General features: G+C 43.1%; 1 protein-coding gene across 1 annotated transcript in view; it reads right to left on the minus strand.

Annotated features, from left to right (window-relative positions):
* The window catches only part of ATRNL1 (attractin like 1), a 1,004,401-nt gene that overhangs the window by 772,533 nt on the left and 211,793 nt on the right, over positions 1–20,075 (minus strand). The window contains exon 7 of the mRNA XM_077454933.1: positions 17,355–17,442. Coding sequence (XP_077311059.1) covers positions 17,355–17,442 — 88 coding nt within the window. The remainder of the gene's footprint in view (positions 1–17,354; positions 17,443–20,075) is intronic.

Raw genomic sequence — 20,075 nt, forward strand, 5'->3', positions numbered from 1 at the left:
GAATCATTTGAGTTTCCATTATTTCTTACAGGGAAATTTGCTTTGGGTTACAAGTATGTTTCTGGAATGAATTATGCTCGCAATCCAAGGTTTTACTGTACATAGTTTTAACATGCCCTAACTTACTAATGCTCCCACTTCTGCATGGCTCGCCTATGTGAGCTGAGGGGAAGTTCTGCCCCTCCTCTCTTAACCTGCAGCTTTCTGGGTTACAGGTCCCAGAAGGCCTCAGGCCATTGACAAAGCACAGCGCGGCTCGCACATGTGCAGTAGAAAGTCAGCTGTGAAGCTGAAAGCTGTCACCGTTATCTTCCCCCACTAAAGATGCCAGCACTGCAGAGAAGGACCCTTGCTTTCTATGTGGAAGCAGAGGTGTCCCTGCAAAAGTCTGACATCTCCAATGCTAAGCCAAAGCAAGATCTTGACAATCAGGGAGCATGAGCTTTTCTATCTTTGCCATTCTGAAGTTTCCCTCCAACCACTTTGCATATTATCTTATATATACTGTGATTCTGTACTTGCCAAATATGCTGCAGAAATCTCCCTCCACTGAGTCTGGCCATTTCTGGTAGTTAGAGATCCAGCTGCATAAAAGATTAGACACTACTAGGGACTAAGACACAGCGTAGCTTATCATGTTTTCTGCTGGTGAGAATCTGCATTCCATGGCGGTTGGACAACAGTTGTAGGTTCTCATCACCGCTGATCTTGTCTGAACTTTGCTGCAACATTCTTCTGGAGGCATCTTTATTAAAAACGATTACTCGGATATATGTGCACAATTTCATCAGGACTCCTGTTGGACTCTTTGCTGATATTACTAGTTTGTATATTGGATGTATGTACTTTTATTAAGCTTTTATTAAAAAAAAAACATAAAACTCTTAATATTTCCATAAAGGTGTAGTTCTTTATACTCATGGTTAGTGTTATATGTAGGCTGCAATAGTTCATTCTCTCCAATTACTTTGATTTAGATTACTGGACATCTCCCAGGACAAGAGGAGGCACTGCCAACATTATTATCAAACTTATTCTTCCACTTAGCATAGGTATCTTTGGGGAGGGTCATTTCTCATAACCATTCCCCCCCAAGAGAGCTACATGTGTTTTTATTTCTAACAGGAGTTTAGCTTTAATAAACAAAGACATTTGCAATCATTTTTATGAAGCAATGTGTAACTACAGCTCTAAAGTAAACTTTACACTCACACGTGGAATTATTATAGCTGGCAATTATCGCTTAGTACTGCAAGCAAATTTCCTTTTAACACCTTTAAATGAATCACAAGTCAATTTAAACGCAACTCTGAATGATAATTTTGCTGTAACCAATGCACAATTCACAATTTTAATCTGCAAAGTGTAAAGACCAAAGTCAGAAAAGTTCAGTCAGAGCGCCGACAATCTCGGCCCCATCTGCTCTATAAATGTCAGCAGGATTTTAGGAAGATGATGGCTTCTTGGTCCATTTTTGTTCGTATTGTTCCATTTCTCTGCAGCGTATTAATTGCAATAATGTGTCACAAATGACAGCATGAAAGCAAAAGATGTTAAAAAGCAGCATAAAAGCCCGTCCAACAGCCCCCCGCAGACTGTAATTACAGACAGAAGCTTTATACCAGATTATAAGATTTCCATCCTCGATAATCTGATATTAAACATTAAGACGCAGCACGTGGTGAGTTAAGGTTTCCCCCGAACGCAACAGGAGAATGAAATGAGGACGCTGGAATGGCGATGTGCCCTTATCTGTGAGCTAGATGCAATATAGTAATTGTGTTTAACAGATTGTAAAGTGCTGTCTTTATTTCGAAAACAGAGGGTTCCTGACAGACTGAAGAATATTTTAAATAGAAGAACAGTTCCTCCAAATAGCCATCACTGCCGACTGGTCTGCTCTCCCAATCGGAATCTCCGCCACTTTTATAGCATCACAATGCAACCAGGAGTCAGAAGCCTGCTGTTGTGTGCCCATGAATGCCGGGCAGCTTTTTAGATGTTCAGAACTAACAAAGCAAAAATAGCCAATGAGACTTTGAGTGAGGCGAGGAGCACAGGAGCCAACACAATTAGAAATAAACATGGTTACATAGTTTATTGAAAACATGAGTAAATACATGGACATAAAAGCCAAGCTATTGAAGTAGCATAATGACAAATTGCTTAAAAACATTCACATGTGTTGCTGTATTTAATAGAAAGAGTTATACAAGCATCTAAAACTTGGCGCGTTTTGCAAGCCACCGCTGGCTTCTTCAGCAGATCTTTGCATGCAATATATATATTTAAAAAAAAAGTATCAATTGAAAGTATATAAATAAAAAAAATATATATATATCTTCTTGCAAATAGAGGCCCTAAAAGAGCCCTATACTTACAAATCGCCTATGCCAAGGTTCCAAAAAGTGATCTCTCGGGATACGTCTGGCCCGAGAGCTGAAGGGATGGAGCCGACAGCAAACCACTGGGGGAACATACTGCTATAGCATACTGTAAATAGTAATGGATAAATCTACATATTATGCAGAACAATCTCTTAAAACTGTGGATATAAATAGAAAGGGAGCGCTGTGAGTTACAAGGAAAGGCGCTTGAATGTAGAGAAGGAATGAAAAAGTGATACAAAAAAAAACAATAAAACATTACCTAAAGTGCGAAGTGTAAAAATGTGAATGGGAGTATCCCTCTTTATATTAAATACAACAATACATGTGAATGTTTTTAAGCAATTTGTCATTGTGCTACTGCAGTAGCTTGGCTTTTATGTTCATGTATTTACTAATGTTTTCAATAAACTATGTAACCATGTTTATTTCTATTTTTGTTGGCCCGTCTCACACAAAGTCCCATGGGCTATTTTTGCTGTGTTGTATTGTACAGGGATAGAGGTATGTTACAGGCAGTACCAGACCCTTCTCTTCTTTTGTACTGAACCCGGGTGGAAGACACCCACATGCCCTTTTTTGGTCTGCTACAACTTTGGGCCAAATTACATAGCCTTGCTATCTGATGCTATATCAGTCCCTCATTTTATCATTACATTGTGCTTTTAGTTCACAACTTGGTTCCAACTGTGGTTTAGACTGTGGGTGGCCACAGTCTCTATCTGTCCAGGGAGCTGTGGTGTGTGAAGTAGGGGCCCGCTTTCCTTCCTGTCTCCTCCTGTCTGCCAGACAGGCAGACCCACCTGCACATCGGTGCATATGCCTCTGCGCCTGTTGTACGATCTCTGTGGGCTGGTGGGGTCATCGCGTCATGTGGTGGCTCCACGCCTTACGTGTACCACGTTCCAGCGGCGTTATGGTGTGGCTTTGTCCATCACAGGCGGCTAAGAGATGTTCGTGCATACTTCTCCTTCCGAGGTGGTTGGCACCGTTTACGCTCACACAATCAGCTACCTCACATGGTGTTAGGGGTGTAGCCTGGGGCACCCACTGGGAGATTTAGGTGGGAGAGTTGACATGGGGCTCCCCTCTTTTCACACTGCCTTTCCATCTCATACAAGGAGGACATACTTACTGGTAAGCACTATATATCCCATTGGCTGGGATACTCCCATGCACATTTTTACACTTTGCACTTTAGGTAATGTTTTATGTTTTTTTTCTATGCCATAGGCTACCTATTGGTATCACTTTTTCATTCCTTCTCTACATTCAAGCACCTTTCCTTGCAACTAAAAGAACTCCCCTTCTATTTATGTCCACAGTATTGAGGGATTGCTCTTCATAATATGTAGATTTATCCATACTATTTATAGTCTGCTATAGCAGTATTTATGAGAATACTTATATATATATATACACACACCTACATTGCAGTTGCCTATCCTGAACACTGAGGTACATCAATGGACACGCTTTTTCATCCTTGAGCCATGCCTGCCCCTCCACGTGTTGCCCCGGTGGTTTACTGTCCACTCCATCCCTTCAGCTCCTGGGCCAGACAGATTCCGTGGCTGCCTCCTGAGAGATCACTTTTTGGAACCTTGGCATAGCAGATTTTTAAGTAATGGGCTCTTTTAGGGCCTCTATTTGCAAAAAGAAATTTTTAAGCAATTTGTCATTATGCTACTTCAATATCTTGGCTATTATGTCCATGTATTTACTCATGTTTTCAATAAACTATGTAACCATGTTTATTTCTATTTATCACAATCACCCCTGGGCTCCCGCGATCGCGGCTGACACACGGAGGACCGGGATCTGTAAACACACAGTTTCCGGTTCTCTGAGGGGAGAAGAGAAGAGACAGACAGAGTATGAACAGCGATCTGTCATCTCCCCTACACAGTCCCCTCCCCCCTTCAGTTACAACACACACTAGGGAACACAATTAACCCCTTGATCGCCCCCTAGTGTTAACCCCTTCTCTGCCAGTGACATTTTTACAGTAATCAATGCATTTTTATAGCACTGATCGCTGTATAAATGCCAATGGTCTCAAAAATGTGTCAAAATTGACCGATGTGTCCACCATAATGTCGCAGTCCCAATAAGAAAAATCTCAGCTCGCCGCCATTACTAGTAAACAAAAAAGAATTAATAATAAAAATGCCATAAAACTACCCCCTATTTTGTAGACGCTATAACTTTTGTGCAAACCAACCAATATACGCTTATTGCAATTTTTTTACCAAAAATATGTAGAAGAATACATATCGGCCAAAACTGAGGGAAAAAAATGTTTTTTTATATATATTTTGGGGGATATTTATTTTAGCACAAAGTAAAAAATATTGAATTTTTTCCAAATTGTCACTCTTTTTTTGTTCATATTGCAAAAAATAAAAACCACAGAGGTGATCAAATACCACCAAAATATAGCTCTATCTGTGGGAAAAAAAGGACGTCAATTTTGTTTGGGTGCAATGTCTCACGACCGTGCAAATGTCAGCTAAAGCATCGCAGTGCCGAATCGCAAAAAGTGCTCTGGTCGGAAAGGGGGTAAAATCTTCCGGGGCTGAAGCCATTAACTATAGCAACCTAACTAGCAGAGGTGTTAACCTAATAAAGCAGTTTATCAGTACAAACTCTGGTGGAGAGACCCCAATCAATCAGCAGTGGGGGGCCACTGGAAAGATGTTCTAATGTTCAACTCCATATAAAGTGGGGAAGAGCTGCCAGGGAGATTTTCTCCCACTTCCTGTGTCTTTTACACCAGGAAAAGGGGTGGTTACATGACAAGGGCAGCAAGAGAGTGCCCAGAGCAATTTTTCCTTGTTTCTTGGTGTCTTTCCTATGGGGACTTATACAGGATTGAGAAATAGTGATAATGAAGTTTAAAGCCCATTTCCTGCCAGCTTCTTCCAACCCCCCCCCATCCCCATACTTACCTTTTCATGAGCTTCTGAGGGCATGCATAACAATTTATCAGCAGTTAGAGAAGAAAGCCATCAGTATCATCAAGGTGACCCTGCATCTTAGGCCGCGTACACACGGGTGGACTGTATGGCCTACTTAGTCCGTCATACAATCCGACGGACAGTCCGTCATACTTTCGAATGAATGGACTTGACCACACACGGATGCACAAACAGTCCGTCGAAAGCTTGCGCGATGACGTGTACAGCACGTACGACGGGACTAGAAATAGGAAGTCCAATACACAGCAATGCAACCTTCCGCCATGTAAATCCTTTCTGAGCATGCGCCATTCTTAGTCCGTCGAACTAGCCTACTGACGAGCGGATTGTCCGCTGAAACCAAAGTGTGACGGACAGAATTTCGAAAAATCCGAAATACTTAGTACGCCAGACTGCATGCTGAAAAAGTCCGCTGAAGCCCACACACGAGCGGACTGTCCGCTGAAATGTGTTTCGACGGACTAAGTAGGCCATACAGTCCGCCCATGTGTAGGCGGCCTTAGAAGCAGTGTTAATGTTGGCAGCAAATTTCAAAAGTTTTAGTCTTAGTTTTTTGACTAAAATGGCATTTTCATTTTAATCCCATTTTAGTCTTCTGCAATTGTTTTAGTCTAATTTAGTCGTCCAAATCTCCAGTATATTTTAGTCGACTAAGATCGAATGGGTGTAGTTAAATTGTAATGCATTATTTAAGCATTTCTCTACGATTTCCAAACTCATTATACTGCTGGAGTGAAAAATCGAATGTTATTATTTATGGTATTTTGGTTTGAACATGCACTACAGACCAGTGTTAAACCAGAGTTCCGCCGTTCTTGTTTTTTTAAAGTCAGCAGCTACAAATACTGCAGCTGCTGACTTTTAAAATAAGGACTTACCTGTCCAGGGCGCCTGCGATGTCGGCACCCAAATCCGATCTATCCCTCTGCTGTCAGGTGCTGCCGCCGCCATCCCTGGTTCCTTACTGCGCATGTGTGACTTGCACTATCCCACTGGTCCCTGCTGTTTTCTGGGACCCGTCCGCGTGTCTCCCAGAATCAAGCGGGGTGGGGAGAGTGGCGTAGATACCCGCGGATGGCTCGGGTATCTATGCCTGGAAGTGGGAGCAAAATACCTGTATTAGACAGGTATCTGTTCGCCCCTCCCCCTTGAAAGGTGCCAAATGTGACAGTGGAGGGGGGGAGGGGGACCGGAAAAGCGGAATGTCCATTTTTGGGTGGAACTCCACTTTAATTTTGACATAAAATTTCAATTTAGTTTTAGTCATACCCTTTTGATTAAAATGCCATTTTCATTTTAGTCATACTTTATTCTTTTGACTAAAATGCCATTTTAGTTTTAGTCATATTTTAGTCATCTCAATTGTTTTAGTCTTATTTTAGTCGACTAAAATAGTATTAATTTAGTCTACGAAAATGTTTTAGTCGATTAAATTAGTACTGCTTAGAAGCTGGATTAACCAGATGTATATCTAAGTTCTTAAAAGAAGGATAGGGGATTTGAAGACCCACATATGTCATTGTAACACTTATAGAAGCTTAGGTGACACGATCCTGACCTAGTTGTGGTTATGTGACACAATCCTATGACCTAGTTGTGGTTAGGTGACACAATCGTGTCTAGTTGTCTATTCTGGTGTTCTATTTCTCTGTTCTTCTTCATTATAATCCAGACATAAATAAGCAATAGGCTTATTATCAACAAATCAAGGGGACATGACATGCTGGAAGCATATAAGAGAGTTCCTCATACAATTTTTGGTGAACAGGCCCCTGAATTACATCAAAAGCATCTTTCTACAGCAGCTCTGAACATCAAGAAACCTTGATATCCTGAAGTATTGCCAGCTTACACCCCATTCTAAGCTAGCTTTCTGCAAATGAGGCATGTTTTGCACAAATGCAGCGCAGAACAGAGAGGAGCAGAAAAAGTTACTAATACATGTATTATTTAATTGTAATGCACTGGATTTGAGAGAGCTGCATGTATATGTACTGTGACTTGATTCTATTGCACAATCTCCGTTTTGATGCTCCACAAGGCACCAATCCCAAAGAAAGAACACTGCCATTATTTGAAGTGCAACGCTGCCACCTGGTGGACAATGTGCAGTAAGACAGGCACTGATATTCCACAGGCACAAAGCATCTACTGGTAGGTGTTCTTTGGCCCTATGCAGGTTGCAGTTTGCAAATTGCAGGTGCATTTCGCATTTTTCAATAAACGTTTTTGATCTGTTGAAGTCTATGGAACCAAAAACAAAAAAAAAAGTCCCTGGCCCGTTCCATAAAATGCTCAGATTTGAACTACATCCATAGGTGCATAGGTGTGAACCAGGCCTAAGTCATAAACAGGAATGCTCATTTAGCTTATGTGCTTCTGTTTTAGTGATGTAAGGCTAGATGCATGTTGCATGTTGCTTTAGAGCGTTTCTGCAGTGCTTTTTGCAGAGTTTGTTGCGTTTTTTGGACACTCATTATTATTGAGATTTTGCCGTGATTTGCGTTTTGCATTTATTTATTTTTTACACTGTATATAGCTGGTTGCTAAGGAGGAGGCAGGAAAGCCGGTCGCCGCATCCTTAACAACCTTAGCGTCCTTATCATCAGCTGTCAGCTGGCTTCCTGCTCAATGTAAAAAAAAAAAAATAGCGGCTAAAAAAAAAAACAGCGTGGGGTCCCCCCCAGGCCCTTGGGTCTAGTATGGATTCAGAGGGGACCCCCCCCTAAAATCCATACCAGACCCTTATCTGAGCATGCAGCCCAGCAGGTCAGGAAAGGGAGGGGACGAGCGAGCGCCCCCCCCCCCCCGAACCATACCAGGCCGCATGCCCTCAACATGGGGGGATGGGTGGTTTGGGGCAGGGGGGCTCTGCGCCCCTCCCTGCCCCAAAGCACCTTGCTCTCATGTTGATGGGGACAAGGGCCTCTTCCCGACAACCCTTGCCCGGTGGTTGTCGGGGTCTGCAGGCAAGGGGCTTATCGGAATCTGGAAGCACCCTTTAAAAAGGGGGCCCCCAGATCACGCCCACCCCCTATGTGAATGGGTATCCCTACCCATTCACCAAAAAAAAAATTGTACAATCAGATTGTATAGTGTATGGCCCCTTTATACACCAAAATTGTTAACAACACACCAAACACAGAAGCAAACACACATTTTGGCATGTGAAAAAATGAGCAGCAAATGCCACAGTAAAAACACACAACCCACAAAATGGCAACATGTCCCATGTGAAAAATTATATAAGCTGCGCTAAACCATAAAACCCACATAACATTCTATAAGGTAAGTAACCATTGAACATAACATAATTTGATAATGTGCAAATGTCAAATGGACCTATTCCACGCCAACTCATAAGAAATTGGGGGTGTAATTTCCTTTGTGCTTTGTAAGTGCAATTTTGATTTTACATTTGATCTATATTAAAGGTTTTTACACTATTGGAGCTTCATCTCTTTTTCATGCAACTGGTACATATCTGCGAGATGTCCTAAAATATGGGAGATAATTAAGGATACCTACTTAATAACCTGGTCATGATATCGGTGGAGGGAGGAGAGCAGCTGTGGTCCTTTTGAAGTGGGAGATAATCCATAGTTACATGCTGTTTGTGACCCTCTGTAGTGGGGGGTCATGAAGTTCTGGTAAGAAGTGATTTTGGCTATATGGTGGTGGATCAAGCACTTGCCACACAATAGAAGATTCGATAATTCTTCATCTATAATTTTATTTCACAAGGACGTTGTTGAAATGTGCACGTTTATATAATTTTAACACATTGGGTGTTCATTATATTGTTTATTGTTGATCACTGTCATCATTTATCCTATATTTATATAATTTTAACACATTGGGTGTTCATTATATTGTTTATTGTTGATCATTTATCCTACACCCCCAATTTCTTAAGAGTTGGGGTGGAATAGGTCCATTGACATTTGCATATTATCATTGAGTTTATGTTCAATGGTTACTTACCTTATAGAATTTTATGTGGGTTTTATGGTTTAGCGCAGCTTATATAATTTTTCATGTGTTTTTTTCTGTAGTTATGTGATACAGTTAAGCCGCAGCTGAACAAAGTTCTATTGTGAACAATTAGTACACAATTCTTTTTACCATAGCGCAGTTTCTTTCTTTATCCGTTTAACATGTCCCATGAGTTACATATGGGCAAGTTGAATTTTGCTTGACCGCATCATGCCAATGGGACGTGTTTTTTGTAGAAAACTGGCGTCAGCTACAGCTGGCATCAGGGTGCCACATCATTAAAACCGTGTGGTGCAGGAGTATTGGGAAGACTTGCAGGTTTGGTATTTTTTTTGGCATTCTATAATGGTCATTCTCTGTGGTTAGAGCACGCCCTTTCAAATTTTGACATGGCGTTGTTTACTAATGCAGCAGAATCAGCAGGTTATGGGACCTACTTCAGAGGTCAATGGAGTGCTGGGTGTTGGCCATTGGAATGGAAATAGGTGGGTTTGGTGCCTAATTTGGCGGCCCTAGAATTGTTTCCCATTATGTTGTCCATGGGGTTGTGGGGTCCAGAATTCAGGAACAAAAGTGTTAGGTTTCATTGTGACAATTTGGGGGTGGTACAGGCCACCTGGTTCTTACTTGTTTATGTCTTAATTGTTTTGTGTCTGCTGTGCATGTCCCGGGAATTGATAACTCAGTGGCCGATGCTTTATCTTGTTTCCAGTGGGACAGATTCCGTCGTCTGCCACCGGAAGCGGAGCAACGAGGGATTCCATGCCCCGACCCACTGTGGAGCATTGCATTACCACTTCCCGATTCTTGATTCATGAGTCGGTAGATGCAGCTACTTGGTCTTCATACAGCAGTGTATGGCAGGAATGGCTGGACCTGGGGGCGTGTCCGGATGAGAGCAGAAGTGTAAAGCCACAGCTCCAGCTTCCGAACGGCATCCTGCAGTCATCCTGAGCCCGATATGCTCCAGAAAGGTCTTAAATTGTTCCACACGGCTGTGGGAACATTCCAAGTTGGCATCCATGATAAAATACGGGACCCCCACGACAGTATCGACGGCTGGACAGGCGGCCAGGCACCGAAGGTAAGATGGAGCCAGGACACAGGCAGAGCAGTATGACATGCTGCTGCAGCCGTCGGCCTATGCTCTCCACAAACAACAGGCTGCAATGGTGACTGACTTTGCCCTGGCTACTAGAGACACACAGCCTGACCCACTGCAGTCCCAGAGCCTCCAGATGGACAGTGAAGATAGCTCCAGCCCAGGCTCCCCCTCCACTGAACCTACCCTAGCCTCCATTATGCTTGCTATTCAGGACTGTAAAGCCTCCCTCACTGCTCAGATAGCGTCAGTATGCATGGACTTTTCTCTCCTGAAGCACGACATACAAAACTTAAGGGATAGGGCAGGGGAAGCAGAGGAACACATCAGCTCCCTTGAGGATGTTGTCCATCCCCTATCTGCCACAGTGAGGGATTATACAAGGGAAATGGCGGCCTTTCGCTCCAAAGTTGATGACCTGAAAAATCGTTCCCGAAGAACAACCTGGGATTCCTGGGCTTCCCTGAACGTGAACAGGGTCCTCGCCCTGAAAAGTTCCTCTATAACTGGCTAAGGGAAATTTTTGGGTCTGACGCACCATACTTTTCCGATGTGATTGAGGGGGGACATCCCACCCTCCCAACCTCTGGAGTACCCCCCAGCTCCATTATTGCCCGGCTCCTCAACTTCCAAGACAAGGTTGCCAACCTTCGTCTCGCCAGGGAGAAGGGCCCCTTAAAATATAATGGTAATACCATTTCAGTATACCATTATATGTCTCCAAGAAACTCACCTCACCGGCACTAAAGTGAGAAACCATGGGCGTCCATGGCTGGCAAAATCTTATCACCCTACCCACACAAACTATTCCAGGGGGGTATCTATTCTACTAGCTAAATACCTTCCCACTGAAACCTTACAAGTAACCACAGACCCAGAGGGGAGATTTATTATACTAACCTTACAAATTTCCTCTGTGACGTTTACTCTTGTGAATGTCTATATTCTAAATTGTCACTTAAGACTTTAATGCCCTATTAGACCCAGCCATGGACCACTTGGGAGGTGATTTTAGAGCTTTTCCCTTCCTTCTGAATTGGATGCACGTATATGATCTTACAGAGATATGGCGCTAGAAGCATGCGGACGTGAGCCAGTACTCTTGCCACTCAGATTCCTTCCACACCATGTCTCGGATTGACATGGCATTTACTACGGCGGATACCATTCCCGTTGTCACTGCAGTCTCGTACCTACCCAGAGACCACGCTCCTCTCTCTGTGGACCTCGCTCTCCTCCCAGATTCGGGCCCTGCTATCTAGCGTCTGAACTCTTACTGGTTAGAGGATGAGGTGGTGCAGGGAGAGTGCAGAAAGGGTATTACGGGCATTTGGAAGGACAACTTGGGAACAATAGACCCCTCCACAGAATGTGAAGCATTTAAGTCCACATTGAGGGGCACCTTTATGTCCATCACGGGAGTCCTACGGAAAAACAATAGGCAACTTATAGGGGATCTGGAAACTGCCATGGTACAAGCAGAATCTGCTTATGCCTCTAACCCATCCCCCGACACAAGAGACGAGTGGCTACAGAGACGCATGGAGTATGAACTCCGTCTGTTAGACCTTAAGCAGAAACGCACGTTACATTCTACTCAAAAAATAATTTGAGCACAGTAACAAAGCTGGACATCTCTTGGCATACCTGAACAGACTGATCACCCCCCATATCCATTCTGCGTATACTTACCACACAGGGCCAAATCAGCGACACCCCTGGGGACATCATGGAAACCTTTTTAAATTTCTACAAAGACCTATATACCTCCAGAGCTGACTACGACGAAGCCCAACTAACTGAATACTTAGCCGACATACCTCTCCCCTCCCTCACGACTGAACAGAAAGATGAGAAGGAGACAACTATCTCAGTTGAAGAAATCACAATAGCTATCTCACAAATGCCTGCTCATAAAACTCCCGATTTGGATGGCTATCCAACCAATTGGTACACACAATTTAAAGACATACTATCCCCATTTCTTTTACACACATACAACAAGGCTTTAGATATAGGGCCCCCCCCCCCACTATGCGCGAAGCCTTGATTATACTTTTACTACTTTTGCTAAAACTCCACAAGGATCCACTTAAATGTGAATCATACCGCCCGATATCACTCATAAATGTGGATGGTAAGATCCTGGCCAAAGTGTTGGGAAATCATTTAAACACTGTAGTGATGACCCTGGTACACAGTGACCAGGGGGGATTTATAACCGGAAGGTCCACCAGAATGAACATCTGCAGACTATGCCATAATCTGCAATACCCACACGACTGTCCTCCTACAAGGGCCATATTATCCCTAGATATATGTAAAGCGTTTGACAGTGTGGAATGGCCGTATCTTTCAGGTATTGAAAATGCATGGCTTTGGCCCCAGAATAGCGTGTGAATTAAACTACTTATTGCTTCCCCGAGGGCCCATATTCGGGTTAACTCTACAGTCACTGAGTCCTTCTCAATCAATAGGGGCACAAAACAGGGATATCCACTGTCCCCCCTCCTCTTTACCCTGGTCATGGAGCCGCTAGCGGTACGTATCCGCTCCTCTATATCAACAAAAGGTCTCCCCATTGCCACCATTGAGTACCGAATCTCGCTCTATGCATATGACACCTTGGTGTACCTGGCGGACACCGATGTGTCACTCCAAACATTGTCCGAGATCAATACATTTGGAGACTACTCCGGATTCAGGGTGAATTGGGACAAATCCAGTCTTTTCCCCTTGGACCCAGACGCAACTTCTCATATTCATCCAGACTCTAATTTGCAGGTGGTGTCCTCCTATCTAGGGGTTCTGGTGCAGACACCTCTGTCCACTTACATTGTCAATAACTTAGACCCACTACTAACTCGCTTAAAGAAGCAAACTAAACAGTGGATGGACATGCCCCTGGATATCATGGGGAGGGCAAATACCCTGAAAATGATCTATCTACCAAGACTGCTATACATCCTGGCCAACTTCCCATGCAAAATACCTAAATCTATCTTCAAACGTATAGATACAATCTGTACAACGTTCCTGTGGAATGGCAGATCCCCCAGAGTGGCGCTTGAGACACTAAGGTTACCGACACACCTGGCAGGATTGGCATTGCCAAACTTCTTTCTATATTACCTAGCATCTCAACTGGTGCATATCCACGACTGGCTACACTCGATAGCAGCAAATGCACGTACTACCACTGAGGGGGCCATTGCATCCTCCATGGAAACCCTTCACAATATTGTTTATAGGGGCAAAGTCCCGCACCACCCCGACACCTCTATGCTGGCCACATCTCTTTCATTGTTCAAATATATCACCACCAAAATAACACGGCACACATGGTCGGTATCCCCAAATAACCCTCTATGGTTCAATCCCACCTAGCAGGAACTTTACTCTTTACCTGACCCTAAACGTTGGTACTCCAAAGGGATCAAATACCTTTGTCACCTATACACTGCACAAGGCTTTAAATCCTTGACTTTGACTTGCCGCACTCATACCTGTTTTACTACTATAAGCTTAAACATGCTATCAGAGCACAGTTTGGCTCCTTTAGATGACCCAACTAACCTACCACCACTAGAGAAACTGCTAAGACAACCTGGCCCTACTAAACTTATATCTACTTATTACGCTGCCCTAATGACTGACTTTAACCGTAGATTTATTAGGGCCCAGGAAAAATTGATCTCTATGGACATCTCCCTTGCAGAGGAGGACTGGACGGAGTTTAGTGACACGTACAAAACATCAGCTATTTCATCAAGAGACCGCATTATACAGGTAAGAATTTTCCATCAATCTCACCTCACCCCAACCAGGTTGAAAAAGATGGGTTTGTCACCCGCGGCTGAATGTTTCCGTGGCTGCGGCCATGAAGCTGACTTCCTAAACTGTTTTTGGGCATGCCCAATGGTTCAGGCCCTCTGGGCAGAGGTGGGCTCCTTTATCTCCACAGGATTCCCTAACAATAATTACCCCAAGAATTGTCTGCTGGGCATCTTTGGTGACCTGCAAATATCGACGCCTGCCAAAAGGCTACTCCGCATTCTCTACTTTTATGTTATAAAAGTTATATTGTTGTCATGGAAGGAAACACAGACCTCTTTAAAAACCTTATGGTTGAAGCTAATCAACGATGCTATCCCAGTGTACAAACTTACCTTTGAACTTCAGAAACAAAGCAAAACATTCCACAAAATATGGGACAGGTGGCTGGCTAGCCCCCTGACCCTCCCCTCACAATAAAAATAGATTGCAGATTGCCTGTAGGTCATGCCACTCTATAAACTATATATAGAATTTTACTGGTGCTAAGTAACTGACTTGATTGTATTCTACATACGAATGTATGATGCTCAAACAATGTATTATCATAAGTCTCCCAAATGCACAAGCCTAGTATTTGATGCTGTATACATATGATTGCCCAAGTTTTGTTCTTGTTTTTTTATAGCATATTGTTTTTTTTGTTTTTTTTTTCGTCTATTTGTCATAAAACTAATAAAAATATCTTTAAAAAAAAAAAGGGAATGACGGGACCTGATGGGGGAAGGTGTTGGCTTTCATTGTAATATAAAGGAGAAGGGATCTCACGGCTCCAGGAGCACACATGCAGGCTGTAAACTGTCTCTTCAGATGGGAAGCCACAGGTGCTGGCTATTACCACTTGCAACAGACGAAAAACAAGTTCTGGACTGCCGCACTCTTCAGAAGACCACTTTCTTTTATTGGAAAATCACATCACAACTCAATAAACACAGCGAACAAGGAAAAATTGCTGACGTTTCGCACTAGCTGTAGTGCTTATTCATAGCCCATTCATGGCTATGAATAAGCACTACAGCTAGTGCGAAACATCAGCAATTTGTCCTTGTTCGCTGTGTTTGTTGAGCTGTGATGTGATTTTCCAATAAAAGAAAGTGGTCTTCTGAAGAGTGCGGCAGTCCAGAGCTTGTTTTTGTCTGCGCTGGCTTTCATGTTTAAAGTTGGCTGGTCAATGGGATGTGACTAAGGTCTTTATGGTTTGGCAGGCTATGCGAGGTTACCGGAAGGGTCACTCTATAGCTGACTCTTTCCTTTTCAGTCCTAAATGCAGTGGTGGGTCAATTGGCTGGGGTTTGTACGTCAGAGTATGAGATAGCTTTATTCCCAGCAGTCTTTGTGCTGCCCTTTTTTTGGGGCCTTTCGAGTCCCCTCTTCCCCAGTGTGCCCAGTTCAGGCAGTGGGATTTTTTTTCCAGCCTTCGGCCCGATCTTTCAGTTTAGATCTATCTTCTGCCAGATTGAGAGGGGACAACTATTCTTCTCATCCTTTCCGGACAGGGGTGGATACGGAAGTGGTCAGGTGGGGCCTGGGTGACCAAGTGGTTCAGCATATTGGGAGGCGGGAATCGTTTTGGTTCAGGTCCTATGTGCGTCCCGATTTATTGTAAGGTAGTGTTGTACAGGTTTTTTTTTATTGTCTTTCTGTGGGTTTCCTGCTGTTCTTCCTCCATGTATGACTGGTTTCTTCTATGCTTGTGGTTTGTTTCTGGGGTTTTTGGGTCTTTTGGAGTGTTATGTTTTCTCTTCCCTTGTTCTTTTCTTTCAGATGCAGAGGCGTGTCTGGTGTGGATCCTAGGTCACTCCTATGTCTAGTGGGGGGCCAGGATTGCTGAAGTTTGGCGAGAGGGTAGGCAGCTGGGTTGGGCTAGGGGAGAGGTTAGAGTTAGGTGGCTTGGTGTCCCCGGCATGCTATGGCCCAGGGTCTTGCCCGAAATGCACCGTTACGTCCGATTGGATAGGCCCCCTGACGTGGTGTTGCATGTGTAATGACCTTGCGACCTAGCCAGGGACATTACATTTTTTGAGACTTCGGTCCTATTTCCCGGATACCATCTTTGTGTGGTCCGACATGGTGGCTCGGTCCATTTGGCGTTTAGCTTGTTCTGTTGAAAAGATCAACAGAGCTAGAATAAAGGTCAACATGGAGGTGGCACATTTTTTTGTGCGCAATGGGGGCCTGGCAATTCGTCATCGGGATCTAGAGGAGGAGACCTGGCATTTCCTGAGGAGGGAAGGTGTTCATTTGAATGCCGTGGGCATTGACTTGTGGCAGCGGGGTTTGCAGGATGGGATCCAGCGGGCTTTTCGGGTTTAAGGGCTACACAACCGCAAGGTGTTACACTCATGAGCTGTGGCGAGCGGTCTATTGGGTCTTTGAAGGCGGTGCTGGAAAAAATACTGGAGAATTAGGGGGGTCGGGCCCATCTGGAGGTATGGGTGTTCCTTCCCTTCAATAATAATACAATGGTAACATCAGGGGTTTTTAAGTTGGTTGTATCTGGTAGTAAGTAAGTGGTACTTGTCCCCGAGTTAATGTAAGTTTGCGGCTGGGGGCCTTTCATGGGTGACAGATACAACCGGTTGGTAAAAAGAAAATAGGCCTTCAAAGTTCTTTAGACCGAGTAAGATTAGGCTGAGGTTTTTTGTTAATGAGTTATGTATTGAATGTAGTTATGCATTCCCTGTTTATGGAATGTTTGTATTTCAATTCTTTGAAAGAATAAAACAAAGGCTGCTATGGCTATTCGACTCCAAAAAATTACTGTGTCTTCTGGTTAATTTGGGAGGGGAGTGAAGAGGTCAATTGTTACTGTTATAGGTAGCTTGGGCCTCAGCAATCTGCACATCCATCCGTCATGCTATATCTATTATCACAAATTGCAGCTCAGTGGCAGAAGCAGGAGATACTGCACTAGTGTGAACAGCACTTACAATAAGACAATGTCTCCATTAGGAAGTGAAAATGTTTGTGTTGATATACACAGGCAGACAAGCAACAACTGTAATGCAGAGACAGATGGACAGAAGAGATGTATAGCATGTACTATATGCTCACCTGATATAGGGCCAGAGAGTGTCCATATCGCTGAAGGGGCCCCCGCAGGACCGGCACTACATTCCAAATACTGCTCTCCACATTGTAGCTGCAGGAAGAGCAGAACAGGATGGTGAGATCCAGGTCAAAAACAAATTCAATTCACTGAGCCACAGTCATCACTGAGCAAGCAATTAATATTGAGAAGCAATTGCCAATGAAAAATAAAAACAGCAATCACTATCAAATAACACTGAGTAAAATACTAAACAATTACAAAGTTTTTTTTAGCACATAAAGCTGGGAGCAGGTCATTGTTGGCTTACTTTTAATGGTCTCTGTGTGTCATCCTGGATCATTTACTACACAGTGAGGCAGGTGCACTAAGCATTGTGGCACTTCACCGGCTGAATGCAGGTTCAGGTTGGCGACTCATAATGTATGAGGGAAGGATAAGCTAGATATACAGTGTACACACACAAGTTTCCACATTACAGGGTGGATATAAATCAATGATTTAAAAAAAATATATAAATCAGATTTTTTTGATTTAAATAAATTTTTTAGATTTTTATCAAATTTATTTTAATAAAATGCTTTTGGAGTAAAATTTTATCTCAAGATAATTTTCTATTTAAGATACATTAATAATTTTGTTTATTAAGCATAAAATTGAGCCTAGTTATGTAGCATGAGGTTGTATATGAAACCAAGCTCTGCAAGCTGAGATAACATGCTTCTCTTGCTACCTGTATTACTAGGACAGGAAGTAAGGGAAAAGCTCTCCGGAGGTGTCGCAGGCGGAGTAGCTGCACTGCTGTTCTTGAACACAGGAGGATTCTGGCTCAGCAATGTAAAGCAAATGTGTAAAGTTCTGTATATTTTTGTATGTATTGCAAACTGCACTCAATGTGCACACAGCACTAATAACGTTATCATTACATGTTTGGATTATTTTGAATCCTGATTAGAATTAGCTTACCTTGTTACAATACAAGTACAGTTGTAATATTATTTTATACCTACGTAATCATGTGTAAAAAAAAAACATCAATTGCATCAAATAAAACAAAACAGATATTTTGGAAAGATGCTGAGTATCTGTGTCTGTCCTCTACTGCAGTAGTTATTAATTTGGAACCACTAATCAATATGAGGATAGGAGTTGCCTATCTATAAAATATCCAGAACAATTGGCGAGCTTTGCCTAGGAGGGAATTTACAGGTGACCCTGAGAATCGGAAACGAGGAGCTTGAGACGATCGTGTATTTCTAATAATCAGCCAGCTGAGGTAAGCCCTTTACTTACATTTGAGTTATCAGACTTCCTTGATCCGTAAGGCATTTTTGGGACAATGGTTACCTATTTTGCTCCCATTAATCGAACTGTATTAAACTGTATTGATTGGTGGTTATATGTTATGTCGTCACTATCTACTGGAGTGTTATAGATAAGAAAGGGAAGAATAGCGCTTTTAACAGGTTATATGAAGCACACTTCTGCAGCAATAATAGTTTAGAGGCAAGAGGGTATAGGCACAAGTAGAGCAGAGAAAAAGACTGGCCTGTCATTATGGGCTATAAATGAGGTAAAGGAGTGAAGGGCAAGAGACCCTCAAATAATGCCCAGTGCAAGAGGAGCGCTAGAAAATATATGAACCGAAGATGCGGTTCCGGCTATACTGAGTCCCTAGATAAATGGTTAAAGTAGACAGGGATCCACTATGGGTAACTGGGTTACCAAATCCACAGGGACTAAGAATCATGCAGAATAAACAGCTAGAGAAACAGCTATCTATGTGAGCAGGGTGGATCCAGGGTGACAGACAAATTAACAATAGACATAAAGGGACATTTTGCAGTTGTGGGATTCATTTAGGGTCAGGCACCACAACTAGTAAATTATATGAAATGAGAGTCAAACTGTATAGGAATAACATGATTTTTGGCCCTGGACCAAAATAGAATACTTTATATGTAGTCAGAAAGGGAAGATGAGATTAGCATTACGGCTGCCCGTTTGATCATAGGAGCTAGAGTAAGTCAAGTATGGGATTACAGTACATGGGATGCAAGGGATATCAGAGAACAAAATAAGGAACATAGAATTTAGGGAGGTAAAACTTAACTTAATCAAGGAAATTTTGAAGAGAGTTAAAAGAAAGTGAAAAGAACAATATGCATGTGTTGTGTACATTGGGAAAAATGTAAACAGTTTTAAAGTGATAATCGTGTATATGTGTGAATGGTTGTGCTGGGACTCTTAGTTCTTTTGTGGGTCCTGTTAGCTCTGTGCAGATGTGACCCCCCCCATCCCTTGCCCCCTCCCACGACTACGCAATTGTCAGTTATGCCGCGTACACTATGGCGTACTTAGTCCGTCTAAACACATTTCAGCGGACAGTCCGCTCGTGTGTGGGCTTCAGCGGACTTTTTCAGCATGCAGTCCGGCGTACTAAGAATTTCGGATTTTTCGAAATTCTGTCCGTCGTACTTTGGTTTCAGCGGACAATCCGCTCGTCAGTATGCTAGTTCGACGGACTAAGAATGGCGCATGCCCAGAAAGGATTTACACAGCGGAAGGGTGCTTTGCTGTGTATTGGACTTCCTATTTCTAGTCCCGTCGTACGTGCTGTACACGTCATCGCGCAAGCTTTCGTTGGACTGTTTGGGTATCCGTGTGTGGTCAAGTCCATTCAGTGGAAAGTATGATGGACTGTCCGTCGGATTGTATGACGGACT

Source organism: Lithobates pipiens, unplaced genomic scaffold (genome assembly GCF_037356315.1).
Source record: "Lithobates pipiens isolate NorthernLeopardFrog02 unplaced genomic scaffold, aLitPip1_a1.2 Scaffold_25, whole genome shotgun sequence".
Taxonomy (NCBI): domain Eukaryota; kingdom Metazoa; phylum Chordata; class Amphibia; order Anura; family Ranidae; genus Lithobates; species Lithobates pipiens.